This window comes from Polyodon spathula, chromosome 17, assembly GCF_017654505.1.
Source record: "Polyodon spathula isolate WHYD16114869_AA chromosome 17, ASM1765450v1, whole genome shotgun sequence".
In the NCBI taxonomy this organism is placed as follows: Eukaryota; Metazoa; Chordata; class Actinopteri; order Acipenseriformes; family Polyodontidae; genus Polyodon; species Polyodon spathula.
The window spans coordinates 37525223-37541324 of NC_054550.1; the positions used below are offsets into that span (position 1 = coordinate 37525223).

At 50.3% G+C, this 16102-nt stretch overlaps 1 protein-coding gene and 1 non-coding gene across 2 annotated transcripts in view; both read left to right on the plus strand.

Annotated features, from left to right (window-relative positions):
- Window positions 1-14182, plus strand: part of sptbn5 (spectrin, beta, non-erythrocytic 5) — a 64058-nt gene extending 49876 nt beyond the window's left edge. Inside the window, 14 exon segments of the mRNA XM_041275407.1 lie at window positions 162-217; window positions 408-584; window positions 880-1035; window positions 4448-4665; window positions 6008-6197; window positions 6521-6697; window positions 10135-10242; window positions 10814-11194; window positions 11293-11510; window positions 11598-11708; window positions 11905-12044; window positions 12139-12219; window positions 12593-12775; window positions 13123-14182. Coding sequence (XP_041131341.1) covers window positions 162-217; window positions 408-584; window positions 880-1035; window positions 4448-4665; window positions 6008-6197; window positions 6521-6697; window positions 10135-10242; window positions 10814-11194; window positions 11293-11510; window positions 11598-11708; window positions 11905-12044; window positions 12139-12219; window positions 12593-12775; window positions 13123-13265 — 2339 coding nt within the window. The 3' untranslated portion in view covers window positions 13266-14182.
- A 1822-nt stretch (window positions 14183-16004) lies between these two features.
- Window positions 16005-16077, plus strand: trnak-cuu. The gene has a single exon. It is a non-coding gene; the product is annotated as a tRNA-Lys (tRNA).
- The last annotated feature ends 25 nt before the right edge of the window (window positions 16078-16102 follow it).

The window sequence follows — 16102 nt, forward strand, 5'->3', positions numbered from 1 at the left end:
TGTGGAGGTGAGAGAGAGAGAGAGAGAGAGAGAGAGAGAGAGAGAGAGAGAGAGAGGGGGTGTTAGAGTACGGGCAAGTCCTGGAGGATGTGGAGGTGAGAGAGAGAGAGCTTGAGGTTAGAGTAAGAGCTAGAGCGAGGGTCTGTATTTTTCTTGTGCAGTTTTCATTGATCAGGAGAGAGAATGGGCAGAGGAGAGTGAGAAGAGGCAGAGGGAGGTGATGAGCAGTGGGGGGGAGATGGAGAGAGGAGAGGGAAGCGAAGGCAAACCATGGCTAGATGTGTACCAGACAGATAATTGTTTGTCAGGGAAACTTTGACAATTCCTGAATTTCACATTAAATTAAAATAAAAATGAATGACACCTGTAAAGTGCCTTTGGTAAAGTCCTCCTCCCTCCTCTCACAGGTACTGCTGAAGAAGTTTGAAGATTTCTCCATGGAAGTGAGTGCGCTGGGTCAAAGCAAACTGGAGGCCGTGCTACAGCTGGGGCAGGAAGTGAGGTCACCCGAGGGCCAGGAAAGAGAGGCAGAGCTGTTCCAGCTATGGGATGGGCTAAAACAGACAATAGAGACTCGAGGAAAGGTAAGTAAAATCCCCTTTCCTATGAACCTCTATAGAGATCTGCAGTGTTGAGGTTCTCTTTCCTATGGACCTCTATAGAGATCTGCAGTATTGAGGTTCTCTTTCCTATGAACCTCTATAGAGATCTGCAGTGTTGAGGTTCTCTTTCCTATGGACCTCTATAGAGATCTGCAGTGTTGAGGTTCTCTTTCCTATAAACCTATATACTGGTCTGTAGTGTTCCTATAGACCTCAATACAGGTCTGCAGGGTTTAAAAATAAGGTTTATTTTTGTACATATATTTCCACACTACAGAACCTGCAGTCTGCTCGCGAGGTGCACCAGTTTGACCATGATGTGGATGAGCTGAAGAGCTGGATAAGTGAGAAGATGGCTGGGCTGGACTCTGAGGACCACGGGACAGACCTGCTGAGTGCACAGGCCCTGCTGAGACAGCATGAGGGGCTGGAGGTATAGGAGGGGACTGGGATACACTGGGAGAGGAGGGGACTGGGGTACACTGGGAGAAGTGTAGGGGACTGGGATACACTGGGAGAGGAGGAGGGGACTGGGATACACTGGGTGAGGAGGAGGGGGACTGGAGTACACTGGGAGAGGAGGGGACTGGGGTTCACTGGGAGGGGATTGGACTGGGATACAGGAGGAGGTGGGGACTGGGGTATACTGAGAGAGGAGGTTGGGACTGGGGTACACTGGGAGAGGAGGTGGGGACTGAGGTACACTGGGAGAGGAGGAGGGGACTGGGATACACAGAGGAGGTTGGGACTGGGGTACACTGAGAGAGGAGGAGGGGGCTGGGATACACTGAGAGAGGCTAGTCATAGAATGTTAGTGGCTGGTAATGGTATGTTATAATGGCTGGTGATGGTGTGTTAGTGGCTGGTGGTGGTGCGTTAATGGCTGGTGATGGTGTGTTAATGGCTGGTGATGGTGTGTTAGTGGCTGGTGATGGTGTGTTAATGGCTGGTGATGGTGTGTTAGTGGCTGGTGATGGTGTGTTAGTTGCTGGTGATGGTGTGTTAGTGGCTGGTGATGGTGTGTTAGTGGCTGGTGATGGTGTGTTAGTGGCTGGTGATGGTGTGTTAGTGGCTGGTGATGGTGTGTTAGTGGCTGGTGATGGTGTGTTAGTGGCTGGTGATGGTGTGTTAGTGGCTGGTGATGGTGTGTTAGTGGCTGGTGATGGTGTGTTAGTGGCTGGTGATGGTGTGTTAGTGGCTGGTGATGGTGTGTTAATGGCTGGTGATGGTGTGTTAGTTGCTGGTGATGGTGTGTTAGTGGCTGGTGATGGTGTGTTAGTGGCTGGTGATGGTGTGTTAGTGGCTGGTGATGGTGTGTTAGTGGCTGGTGATGGTGTGTTAGTGGCTGGTGATGGTGTGTTAATGGCTGGTGATGGTGTGTTAATGGCTGGTGATGGTGTGTTAGTGGCTGGTGATGGTGTGTTAGTGGCTGGTGATGGTGTGTTAGTGGCTGGTGATGGTGTGTTAATGGCTGGTGATGGTGTGTTAGTGGCTGGTGATGGTGTGTTAGTGGCTGGTGATGGTGTGTTAGTGGCTGGTGATGGTGTGTTAGTGGCTGGTGATGGTGTGTTAGTGGCTGGTGATGGTGTGTTAGTGGCTGGTGATGGTGTGTTAATGGCTGGTGATGGTGTGTTAGTGGCTGGTGATGGTGTGTTAGTGGCTGGTGATGGTGTGTTAGTGGCTGGTGATGGTGTGTTAGTGGCTGGTGATGGTGTGTTAGTGGCTGGTGATGGTGTGTTAGTGGCTGGTGATGGTGTGTTAGTGGCTGGTGATGGTGTGTTAGTGGCTGGTGATGGTGTGTTAGTGGCTGGTGATGGTGTGTTAGTGGCTGGTGATGGTGTGTTAGTGGCTGGTGATGGTGTGTTAGTGGCTGGTGATGGTGTGTTAGTGGCTGGTGATGGTGTGTTAGTGGCTGGTGATGGTGTGTTAGTGGCTGGTGATGGTGTGTTAGTGGCTGGTGATGGTGTGTTAGTGGCTGGTGATGGTGTGTTAGTGGCTGGTGATGGTGTGTTAGTGGCTGGTGATGGTGTGTTAATGGCTGGTGATGGTGTGTTAATGGCTGTTGATGGTGTGTTAGTGGCTGGTGATGGTGTGTTAGTGGCTGGTGATGGTGTGTTAGTGGCTGGTGATGGTGTGTTAGTGGCTGTTGATGGTGTGTTAGTGGCTGGTGATGGTGTGTTAGTGGCTGGTGATGGTGTGTTAATGGCTGGTGATGGTGTGTTAATGGCTGGTGATGGTGTGTTAGTGGCTGGTGATGGTGTGTTAGTGGCTGGTGATGGTGTGTTAGTGGCTGGTGATGGTGTGTTAGTGGCTGGTGATGGTGTGTTAGTGGCTGGTGATGGTGTGTTAATGGCTGTTGATGGTGTGTTAGTGGCTGGTGATGGTGTGTTAGTGGCTGGTGTTGGTGTGTTAGTGGCTGGTGATGGTGTGTTAGTGGCTGGTGATGGTGTGTTAGTGGCTGGTGATGGTGTGTTAGTGGCTGGTGATGGTGTGTTAGTGGCTGGTGATGGTGTGTTAGTGGCTGGTGATGGTGTGTTAGTGGCTGGTGATGGTGTGTTAGTGGCTGGTGATGGTGTGTTAGTGGCTGGTGATGGTGTGTTAGTGGCTGGTGATGGTGTGTGGCTGGTGATGGTGTGTTAATGGCTGTTGATGGTGTGTTAATGGCTGGTGATGGTGTGTTAGTGGCTGGTGATGGTGTGTTAATGGCTGTTGATGGTGTGTTAGTGGCTGGTGATGGTGTGTTAGTGGCTGGTGATGGTGTGTTAATGGCTGGTGAGTTAATGGCTGGTGATGGTGTGTTAGTGGCTGGTGATGGTGTGTTAGTGGCTGGTGATGGTGTGTTAGTGGCTGGTGATGGTGTGTTAGTGGCTGGTGATGGTGTGTTAGTGGCTGGTGATGGTGTGTTAGTGGCTGGTGATGGTGTGTTAATGGCTGGTGATGGTGTGTTAATGGCTGGTGATGGTGTGTTAATGGCTGTTGATGGTGTGTTAGTGGCTGGTGATGGTGTGTTAGTGGCTGGTGATGGTGTGTTAATGGCTGGTGATGGTGTGTTAGTGGCTGGTGATGGTGTGTTAATGGCTGGTGATGGTGTGTTAATGGCTGGTGATGGTGTGTTAGTGGCTGGTGATGGTGTGTTAGTGGCTGGTGATGGTGTGTTAGTGGCTGGTGATGGTGTGTTAGTGGCTGGTGATGGTGTGTTAATGGCTGGTGATGGTGTGTTAGTGGCTGGTGATGGTGTGTTAGTGGCTGGTGATGGTGTGTTAATGGCTGGTGATGGTGTGTTAATGGCTGGTGATGGTGTGTTAATGGCTGGTGATGGTGTGTTAGTGGCTGGTGATGGTGTGTTAATGGCTGGTGATGGTGTGTTAATGGCTGGTGATGGTGTGTTAGTGGCTGGTGATGGTGTGTTAGTGGCTGGTGATGGTGTGTTAATGGCTGGTGATGGTGTGTTAATGGCTGGTGATGGTGTGTTAGTGGCTGGTGATGGTGTGTTAGTGGCTGGTGATGGTGTGTTAGTGGCTGGTGTTGGTGTGTTAATGGCTGGTGATGGTGTGTTAGTGGCTGGTGATGGTGTGTTAGTGGCTGGTGTTGGTGTGTTAGTGGCTGGTGATGGTGTGTTAGTGGGTGGTGATGGTGTGTTAGTGGCTGGTGTTGGTGTGTTAATGGCTGGTGATGGTGTGTTAGTGGCTGGTGATGGTGTGTTAGTGGCTGGTGATGGTGTGTTAATGGCTGGTGAAGGTGTGTTAGTGGCTGGTGATGGTGTGTTAGTGGCCGGTAATGGTGTGTTAATGGCTGGTAGTGTTGCGGAGGGTTGAAGTGTGTTGTGTTCTTGGATACTGTTTCAGCGTGACCTGGCTGCGATCGAGAGGAAGGTGTCGGACACATGTGCCGAGGGCTCAGAGCTGAGCGGCCGCTACCCGCAGGTTCGGGACAGCCTGAGCGAGCGGCTGGAGGAGGTGGAGCTCAGCTGGGAGAGCCTGCGTAGAAAAGCCAGTGAGCGTAGGGAGATACTGAGCCAGGCAGTGACCGCACACACCTACTTCAGTGACTGGAGAGAACTCGCGTACGTCTCTGTCAGTCTGTCTGTCTGTCACCTCAATACCCAGTATTAACTCTGATTCACTCTGTCTCTTTGGTCTTTATTAACCCCTTCCTCTCCCTCCTTCCATGCTCTCTCTCCTTTTAAGAACATAAGAATATAAGAAAGTTTACAAACGAGACAAGGCCATTTGGCCCATCTTGCTCGTTTGGTTTTTAGTAGCTTATTGATCCCAGAATCTCACCAAACGGCTTCTTGAAGGATCCCAGGGTGTCAGCTTCAACAACATTACTGGGGAGTTGATTCCAGACCCTCACAATTCTCTGTGTAAAAAAGTGCCTCCTATTTTCTGTTCTGAATGCCCCTTTATCTAATCTCCATTTGTGACCCCTGGTCCTTGTTTCTTTTCAGGCTGAAAAAGTTCCTTGGGTCGACACTGTCAATACCTTTTAGAATTTTGAATACTTGAATTAGGTCACCACGTAGTCTTCTTTGTTGAAGACTGAACAGATTCAATTCTTTTAGCCTGTCTGCATATGACATGCCTTTTAAGCCTGGAATAATTCTGGTCGCTCTTCTTTGCACTCTTTCTAGAACAGCAATATCTTTTTTATAGCGTGGTGACCAGAACTGCACACAATATTCAAGATGAGGTCTTACTAGTGCATTGTACAGTTTTAACATTACTTCCCTTGATTTAAATTCAACACTTTTCATAATGTATCCGAGCATCTTGTTGGCCTTTTTTATAGCTTCCCCACATTGTCTAGATGAAGACATTTCTGAGTCAACAAAAACTCCTAGGTCTTTTTCATAGATTCCTTCTCCAATTTCAGTATCTCCCATATGATATTTATAATGCACATTTTTATTTCCTGCGTGCAGTACCTTACACTTGTCTCTATTAAATGTCATTTGCCATGTGTCTGCCCAGTTCTGAATCTTGTCTAGATCATTTTGAATGACCTTTGCTGCTGCAACAGTGTTTGCCACTCCTCCTACTTTTGTGTCGTCTGCAAATTTAACAAGTTTGCTTACTATACCAGAATCTAAATCATTAATGTAGATTAGGAATAGCAGAGGACCTAATACTGATCCCTGTGGTACACCACTGGTTACCACACTCCATTCTGAGGTTTCTCCTCTAATCAGTACTTTCTGTTTTCTACATGTTAACCACTCCCTAATCCATGTACATATGTTTCCTGCGTTCAGTTTGAGAATAAATCTTTTGTGCGGGGCTTTGTCAAAAGCTTTCTGGAAATCTAAATAAACATATTTTTTTCTGCCTCTCTTCTCTCCTGCTCGCTATCATGACCCTCTATCCCTCTCCTGTCTGTATTAACCCGCTCTTCTGTCTCCCCAGTGCATGGCTGAACGAGACCCAGTCCCTGCTGGGTGCGGAGGAGCTGGGAGGGGATGGGGGGGATGTGGAGCTGCAGCTGAAGAGGCACGAGGAGCACCACAGAGAGATGGAGAAGCAGGCGGAGAAAGCACAGGCCGTGAGGGAGCAGGGGCGCCACCTGCTGGACACAAAGCACTTCATGAGCAGAGAGGTGAGACAGGGCAGGACTCACAGCGGTGAACTGCTTCTTAAGAAAGTATAAAATGTCTGTGTAAAGATTTGTGTTAAAGATGGCACATTGAAGTGCATGTGTCTCAGCTATGTCCTTCATGTGTAGTTGGGCTTGTAACATTTGAAACTTTATAACTTTCTATGGTTTGCAGATTTTTGAGTTGCTTTTGCTGTTTCTTGAACTGCACATGGTGTCAGCTGACTGGCTCTCTTTTGTCTGCTGGTGTTATGTTGCTATGAAGACATCCTCAGTCGATTTAAAGTCTCCAGAGGCGACATGTAATGATGGATTGCTCCCCCTAGGTTGAGGAGAAGCTGGAGGAGCTCTCTGCGCTGGAGACTCAGGTTCTAGAGAGCTGGGAGACGCGGAGGGAGCTGTACCAGGAGGAGATGGAGATTCAGAGTCTGCAGAGAGAGCTGGAGGAGGCAGAGCGGTGGATGAGCACCAGGGAGACTACACTGAGCGAGGACAGATACGGGGTGAGAGAGGGGAGATACAGGGTGAGAGAGGGGAGATACAGGGTGAGAGAGGGGAGATATGGGAGGAGAGAGGGGAGATACAGGATGAGAGAGGGGAGATATGGGAGGAGAGAATGGACATATGGGGTAAGAGAGAGGGGAGATACAGGGTGAGAGACAGCAATGGGAGGAGGGGAGGGGAGAGAGAGTTGGAGAGAGAGAGAAGGGGAACGTTTTGAAGCATTTAAAACAACCGTACATGCACTGGAAAGCTCAGTTACACTGTGCAGATTGTAGGTGACACGGCGACTCAGTTACACTGTGCAGATTGTAGGTGACTCCGCAGCTCAGTTACACTGTGCAGATTGTAGGTGACTCCGCAGCTCAGTTACACTGTGCAGATTGTAGGTGACTCCGCAGCTCAGTTACACTGTGCAGATTGTAGGTGACCCCGCAGCTCAGTTACACTGTGCAGATTGTAGGTGACCCCGCAGCTCAGTTACACTGTGCAGATTGTAGGTGACCCCGCAGCTCAGTTACACTGTGCAGATTGTAGGTGACCCCGCAGCTCAGTTACACTGTGCAGATTGTAGGTGACCCCGCAGCTCAGTTACACTGTGCAGATTGTAGGTGACCCCGCAGCTCAGTTACACTGTGCAGATTGTAGGTGACCCCGCAGCTCAGTTACACTGTGCAGATTGTAGGTGACACAGCGCTCAGTTACACTGTGCAGATTGTAGGTGACACAGCGCTCAGTTACACTGTGCAGATTGTAGGTGACACAGCGACTCAGTTACACTGTGCAGATTGTAGGTGACCCCGCGGCTCAGTTACACTGTGCAGATTGTAGGTGACCCCGCAGCTCAGTTACACTGTGCAGATTGTAGGTGACCCCGCGGCTCAGTTACACTGTGCAGATTGTAGGTGACACAGCGACTCAGTTACACTGTGCAGATTGTAGGTGACCCCGCAGCTCAGTTACACTGTGCAGATTGTAGGTGACCCCGCAGCTCAGTTACACTGTGCAGATTGTAGGTGACACCGCGGCTCAGTTACACTGTGCAGATTGTAGGTGACCCCGCAGCTCAGTTACACTGTGCAGATTGTAGGTGACCCCGCAGCTCAGTTACACTGTGCAGATTGTAGGTGACCCCGCGGCTCAGTTACACTGTGCAGATTGTAGGTGACCCCGCGGCTCAGTTACACTGTGCAGATTGTAGGTGACCCCGCAGCTCAGTTACACTGTGCAGATTGTAGGTGACCCCGCAGCTCAGTTACACTGTGCAGATTGTAGGTGACCCCGCAGCTCAGTTACACTGTGCAGATTGTAGGTGACCCCGCAGCTCAGTTACACTGTGCAGATTGTAGGTGACCCCGCAGCTCAGTTACACTGTGCAGATTGTAGGTGACCCCGCAGCTCAGTTACACTGTGCAGATTGTAGGTGACCCCGCAGCTCAGTTACACTGTGCAGATTGTAGGTGACCCCGCAGCTCAGTTACACTGTGCAGATTGTAGGTGACCCCGCAGCTCAGTTACACTGTGCAGATTGTAGGTGACCCCGCAGCTCAGTTACACTGTGCAGATTGTAGGTGACACAGCGACTCAGTTACACTGTGCAGATTGTAGGTGACACAGCGCTCAGTTACACTGTGCAGATTGTAGGTGACACAGCAGCTCAGTTACACTGTGCAGATTGTAGGTGACACCGCGGCTCAGTTACACTGTGCAGATTGTAGGTGACACCGCGGCTCAGTTACACTGTGCAGATTGTAGGTGACTCCGCAGCTCAGTTACACTGTGCAGATTGTAGGTGACCCCGCAGCTCAGTTACACTGTGCAGATTGTAGGTGACACAGCAGATCAGTTACACTGTGCAGATTGTAGGTGACACAGCGATCAGTTACACTGTGCAGATTGTAGGTGACACAGCGATCAGTTACACTGTGCAGATTGTAGGTGACACAGCGATCAGTTACACTGTGCAGATTGTAGGTGACACTGTGCAGATTGTAGGTGCAGCTCAGTTACACTGTGCAGATTGTAGGTGACACAGCGACTCAGTTACACTGTGCAGATTGTAGGTGACCCCGCAGCTCAGTTACACTGTGCAGATTGTAGGTGACCCCGCAGCTCAGTTACACTGTGCAGATTGTAGGTGACAGCTCAGTTACACTATGCAGATTGTAGGTGACCCCGCTCAGTTACACTGTGCAGATTGTAGGTGACCCCGCAGCTCAGTTACACTGTGCAGATTGTAGGTGACCCCGCGGCTCAGTTACACTGTGCAGATTGTAGGTGACACCGCAGCTCAGTTACACTGTGCAGATTGTAGGTGACCCCGCAGCTCAGTTACACTGTGCAGATTGTAGGTGACCCCGCAGCTCAGTTACACTGTGCAGATTGTAGGTGACCCCGCAGCTCAGTTACACTGTGCAGATTGTAGGTGACCCCGCGGCTCAGTTACACTGTGCAGATTGTAGGTGACACAGCGGCTCAGTTACACTGTGCAGATTGTAGGTGACACAGCGATCAGTTACACTGTGCAGATTGTAGGTGACACCGCAGCTCAGTTACACTGTGCAGATTGTAGGTGACACAGCAGCTCAGTTACACTGTGCAGATTGTAGGTGACCCCGCGCTCAGTTACACTGTGCAGATTGTAGGTGACACCGCGATCAGTTACACTGTGCAGATTGTAGGTGACACCGCGGCTCAGTTACACTGTGCAGATTGTAGGTGACCCCGCGGCTCAGTTACACTGTGCAGATTGTAGGTGACACCGCAGCTCAGTTACACTGTGCAGATTGTAGGTGACCCCGCAGCTCAGTTACACTGTGCAGATTGTAGGTGACCCCGCAGCTCAGTTACACTGTGCAGATTGTAGGTGACCCCGCAGCTCAGTTACACTGTGCAGATTGTAGGTGACCCCGCAGCTCAGTTACACTGTGCAGATTGTAGGTGACCCCGCAGCTCAGTTACACTGTGCAGATTGTAGGTGACACAGCAGCTCAGTTACACTGTGCAGATTGTAGGTGACAGTTACACCGCAGCTCAGTTACACTGTGCAGATTGTAGGTGACCCCGCGGCTCAGTTACACTGTGCAGATTGTAGGTGACCCCGCAGCTCAGTTACACTGTGCAGATTGTAGGTGACCCCGCAGCTCAGTTACACTGTGCAGATTGTAGGTGACACGGCGACTCAGTTACACTGTGCAGATTGTAGGTGACCCCGCGGCTCAGTTACACTGTGCAGATTGTAGGTGACACAGCGACTCAGTTACACTGTGCAGATTGTAGGTGACACCGCAGCTCAGTTACACTGTGCAGATTGTAGGTGACCCCGCGGCTCAGTTACACTGTGCAGATTGTAGGTGACCCCGTGGCTGTGCATAATGTGGGGTTGAGTCCCCCCCCCAGTCTCCCCCACTCTCACACCTGCTGCTTTTCCTCCCCTCAGGACTCGGTGCCGGACGTTCTGGAACTCCTGAAGAGACAAGAGGACCTGGAGGTCATGCTGTCAGCACAGGAGGAGAGATTCAACCAGCTACTGGAGAGGAGGACCAAGGTGAGGAGCTTGTAGGACCCCGGTGGCTGTGCATAATTGGGTTAAGTTCCCCCCGCCCCAGTATCCCCACTCTCACACCTGCTTCTTTTTCCTCCCCCTCACTCGAGGGGGGCCTCCGCAGGGGAGAGGGGTAGAGGAGCAGGAGAGAGGGGTAGAGGAGCAGGAGAGAGGGGTAGAGGAGCAGGGGAGAGGGGTAGAGGAGCAAGGGGAGAGGGGATAGAGGAGAGGGGATAGAGGAGCAGGGGAGAGGGGATAGAGGAGAGGGGATAGAGGAGCAGGGGAGAGGGGATAGAGGAGAGGGGATAGAGGAGCAGGGGAGAGGGGATAGAGGAGAGGGGATAGAGGAGCAGGGGAGAGGGGATAGAGGAGAGGGGATAGAGGAGCAGGGGAGAGGAGCAGGGGAGGAGAGGGGATAGAGGAGCAGGGGAGAGGGGATAGAGGAGAGGGGATAGAGGAGCAGGGGAGAGGGGATAGAGGAGAGGGGAGGAGGGTAGAGGAGTGTTGTGATGACTGAGCACTTTTACGTAAAAAAGAAATCAAATCAATGGATGGACCTTTTTTTCCTCTACAGAGAGAGCGGCGCCTGCAGGAGCTGCAGGGAGGCGGGACCAAGGAGAGGGAGCGGGTGAGCAGGGTGCCCTCGCTGCAAAGGAAACCCTCCGACCGGCGAGTGGAGGCTGAGAGGGGGAGGGGGATCAAACCCAGCCCCCTGTCCTTGCAGCAGAGCCAGACCAGGGGGGCCAGCAGCAGCTTGGGGGAAGACACCATCCTGTCCCCGGTCAGGCGCTTTGCACGAACCCCCCCCTCCCCCCGACCCCTGGGACTGCAGACCACTGTCCCAGCAGGAAAGAGGAACCTGAAGACCCCAAAATCCCCCACTAAACCCCCCCTGCTACCCAAACCCTCCCTGACGCATCGGGACCCAGGGGAGCGAGGGGAGAGAGAGACCCAAGCGTGGGAGGGGAAGGAGACCCTCCGAGGGACTCGGTGCCTTTGGGGGGCCCCGGGGCCCCGGTTGGGGTCGGGGAGCTCTCGAGCTCATGATCCGAGCCCCCTCCTCGCGCTGCCCCCAGACTCACTGTGACAAAAGAGCTATCGGAGCCACTGCTCTCTGCTCCCAGTCCAGCTCTGCAGGAGGAGAGGTTGGAGAAGATTCAACAGAACTCCACGGCAGCACTGTCTGAACCTGACAGTCCAACTCAGCAGACCCAGCCCAGTGTGAACAGAACCGCCCAGCCCACTGCCCCCCACGAACTGCAGATCCAAAGGTAGGGACCCCGGAAACTTCATCCCCCGAACACTGCAGGCAAAGCACTGCCAAATACGCTGAGGAATGACAGTGTCTCTCCTTGCAGTGGAGCCCCTCAGCCAAGACTCAGCAGCGTGATCGGAGAGAGCTCCCCCAAACTCTCACCCAGGACAGGGAGGGACAAAGAGAGGCAGGGCAGCAAAGACATCCTCCCCAGGTACTAATCCCCTAACCCCTACCCTACACTCCCAACCCATTCTTTACACACCCTAACCCCTACCCTACCTTCTAATGTAGACCCCACTATCACATCCACTACTACTAAAACTAAAGACTATATATGTCATGTCATATTCAGTATTTCAGTTTAAACTGAAATGAACGCCTTCTCTTCCCCCATGCTTGTTTTCAAGGAGGACCCCGTCTTTCAAGCTGAGACAGGGGGGGGAGGAGAGCCCCGCGCAGCCTGACGAGACAGATTCAGCTATCAGCGGCAAACCCTCTCCCCCAACCCCCACTGCCACCAGGCTCTCCTTGGGACTCCAGGACATAGGTAAGCGAGGCAGGAGAGGACGGGGTAGTAGAATGGGGCAGTTTCAAGGTGTACCCGCTACAGTTGACTGGCTTTGTTGTACTGTTGTGTGCAGATAAAGAGGAGGGGCTGTCCGCTGTGCCGGATCTGGGGTCCTCAAAGAGGAAAGCCCCCTCAGCACCCCCCTCACAACCAGGTGAGTTCTGTCTTGCTCAGTTCAGTGATGCTGGTTAAGTGGACATTGCCATTTTAAAGTGTAGTTTAATGAGCAGGGTTTTCACTCAACACCATTACTATGCACTCTGTTTGACTGGGTGATTGACGCAGCTTGTCACTCAGTCCGGTACGAAATGTTTCGGGAGCCTCCACACTTTGAGTAGCACAGCTGCTGTAGAGAGAATAATACTTCAATCATCCTGCTGGAGGACTGAAGAGCAATATCGCTGCCTGACAGTGGCTCTAAAGTTGGGATGAAGTTCAGGTTTTGGGTTGAAGTTGTGATGAGGTCAGGATTAGGGTTCCGAGTATGAATTGTCAATGGCTGACAGCCTGGCCTCTAAACGTTTCAGCTGAGGACACGAGTCCTGATGACAGTGCGGAGATTGCCATGGAAGCAGGAGCCCCCCCCAAGCCCCCACACACATACTACAACCAGCACAGCTACCCGGAGTTGGGGGAGGTCCAGGAGAAGAGCCGAACCCAGGACCAGGACCAGGGGAGTCTTGCTGCAGCCACACACAGCCCTGCCTCAGGTACCAGGACTAGCTCCAGCTCCATCACATTTTCAATAGAGGAGAGCCGTGTGCTAGTCCTCTTCTTCTCGTTGTACTGTAGAAGCACTAAAAAGAAACACCAGTAAAAACCTTGAGACACACTCTTACACAAGAAGTCTTCACTGAATATGTTGTTATGTTCTGTGGACCAGTGATCTGCACAATGATTGTAATCTCTGTTGACCCGGTTTGCACGGTGCAAGGGAGACCTAATCATTGGTTTACAGCTTGCAGAAGTGTTTGCTTCACCCCTCCCCTGCGTTCATGATTGTGGTGATTCCCCCTGATCTTCTGAAGTTCGGTTAATCTTCACTTGTGTGTTCCAGGGTTCCACGCTCAGAGCCTGAGGACGAGGAACCTGCCCTCTCACAACACAGCCCCTCCGGGAGCCTCAACACATAGCGACATCGGCAGCAACGAGAAGCCGAAGAAAGACAAGAAACTCTTCAAGAAACTCTTCAAGAAGTGATTCCCCATTACCATCCCTGCACAGAGACTGTCAGCTATTCAGACATCCTAAATAAAACAGTCCATTCCAATCCTGGACCGTGACCCAACCAGGTCCCTGGATACTGAACTGAGCAGTGCAGAGAGCCTGGTTCCAGTCCGGTCCGTAATTGGTTATTTGAACCCTAGTGTCGAGTAATTAGAAATCTCAGAACGTTCATCCTCCAATCAGGAAGCTCCATTATGGGACTCTAACTCGGTAAACACAACCAAAAGGCAAACAAGTGAGCAGTTTAAAAGATGGAAATGTGTAGCAGTGCAGGTATTTGACAGCAATAAAACCCAGCTTAGAACGGGCAACTACCAGACAGTAACGCCCTCAACGGCTGGCTGATTTAAGACCTGGCTAGAGCAAGGCACTGGATAGGAATGGACTGACAGGGCTGTTAAATTAGCAGAGAGAACGAATCAACCTCTTGATCTGGAGAGAGAAATGAAGAGCCTAGTAGGGCACTAGCTAGAGATTTCATTTTTTGTTTTCTGAAAAGCTTGATTTTTTTATAAATTGAAGGGTGTGTGTGGGGGTGTGTGTGCAAATTTTAACATTTAAATCAGTACACATTTATTATAAGGTTTTTTGAAGGTTTTGGTACCAAATGTGGGATTTTTTTTTTTTTCTATAACAAGAGTTTTGTAGTTGTTTCGCTATGATACTTAATAATGTGTATAAATATAATGGTGTCGTTCATGGCCAGGGATCCCTCAGACAGCTTGCCTGCAGTCTTTGCTTTGCTGTGTGCTTTACTGCTCTACTGCCTTTGTACCTGCAGGACTGGCTCTATATCTCACATGTGGAGGACCTTCCTATAATCTACCTGTCAATATACACTATATAGATATCGATAAATAGCTATAAACAAATATGTAACCATGCATGTGCATCAGCATAAAGAGATCTGTTCTGTTTTTTTAATGAGAATAAAGTACTTTAATTCAATCCTTCATGTCTTGACAAATGTTTTCTAAAGCCATTCTTACAGCACGGGCAGTCCAGGGTTTATCAGCTGAAGGGCTCTGGGGAAGGCACTGTAACTAACAGGGATGGTAATAAGACTCCTATTGCACAGCAGTTTCACCCGTTCCAGGTTTCACTACAAGCTTGATTAGCCGCAGTGTAGAGGTAACAATAATTCATAATCTCACAGTTAAACCAGGAAGGGATCAAACCGCTGTGCTTTTTTCAACCATTGATAGATTAATAAATCCATCCTTGCACTTTGTTCTACTAAACCCTCTCCCACCAAGTGGGAAGAATTTCAAAACAAAATTATTCATGTCAGGGATCAGGTTCCTCTGGATGGTTTTTATTTGAACGTTCCTGCTGGACTGATTGGCTGTTCTTCTGAATAACCAAGATAAATAACAGGTACAAATACAGAAACATGCTATAGAACTTCTTCCAAACTTTAAACTACTTCCTTCCACCCTCTTGTGCCTCTTCATAGTTCTTCACCATAAGGACTGCCCTTCCTCCAGACCCCTTCCTTTATCCCTGCTGTCCTCCCGGGTCCATTTCTGCAGAAAGCAATGGAAAGAGCTAATGGAGTTCCTTTCATTTGCTGCGTGGGTGCTGTTAATGCAAAGACATGCTGACACTTGAACAGCAGTCATGGCTGCCTGTTGAACTGGGTTGTTGCTCATGTAGTTCTGTCAGTAATAATAGAAGTGGAGCTACTGCAACTCATAATGTAGTGACAATTGAACACCCCATGCATATTTTGTGCTTTCTCATTGATAGAATAGGAAATGAATCAATTATTTGAAAGTAACAGGAATAGGCTGGATTTGAACCCAGTCCCTCAAGGAAGGACACCACCACACACTCCAGTAGTGCTTGAGGCCACTGTGCTGTCCGATGATAATAATGAATTGTGATCCTGAGTGTCATTTGTGAATTAAACTGGATTCAAAACCAAACCACATAGGTCAGTAATATAAATTAAACAATAAAAGACGAACACTTGTGCCTCGTGAACCAGCTACTCTGGGAATCATAGCCCAATGCAAAAGCAACTGAGCCAGACACGCATCTGCCTAACACAGAACTAACTAACTCTGCCTGCCTGCCCGCCTGTGTGTGTGTGTGTGCGCCTGCCAGAACTATACCAAAAATAATAAAAGAGTCTCTTGCATGCCAGGGATGGTAATAAGACTCCCATTGCATAGCAGTTTGACCGTTTGCATGTCTTGCTTTGAGTTTAATAAGACACACCTGAGTTTGTTACCTGACACACTGTGGTAAAAGCTGGAATATGGGTGCAACTGCTGTGCAAGAGGAGTCTTCATTGCCACCCCTGCACCCACTCTATACCCGACAGTGACAAGCGCGTCTCTCGCCGCCTCAGCCATACGCCCGGGAGCGGGACTAAGGACGCGCCAGTACCATCCCACACGTTCGAAAGGGTTTCTCTACAAAGAGGGGCGGGTTGAATACTGTACTTCACTGCACATTCTATACAGCGGGTTTTCCCACTGATAGCCCCGGCTTCAGTGGACTGAATAGCCGCATTCCGTCTATGTTGCAGCGTGGCTCCAACTCTGTGGCTTTACTTTGCAAGACAGGTCGGGATAGTACGGTATACAAACACATGACAGCTGGAGTCAGTGCGCTCTGTGATAGTTATACCCGTATATACCCGGGTATAAAGCTCAGGTTTAGAGCCCGGTGTGGAGACAGTCTCCGTGCAGATCCCATATCAGCGCCCGGCTAGCTCAGTCGGTAGAGCATGAGACTCTTAATCTCAGGGTCGTGGGTTCGAGCCCCACGTTGGGCGGTTGTGTTTTTATTATTGTTAATAT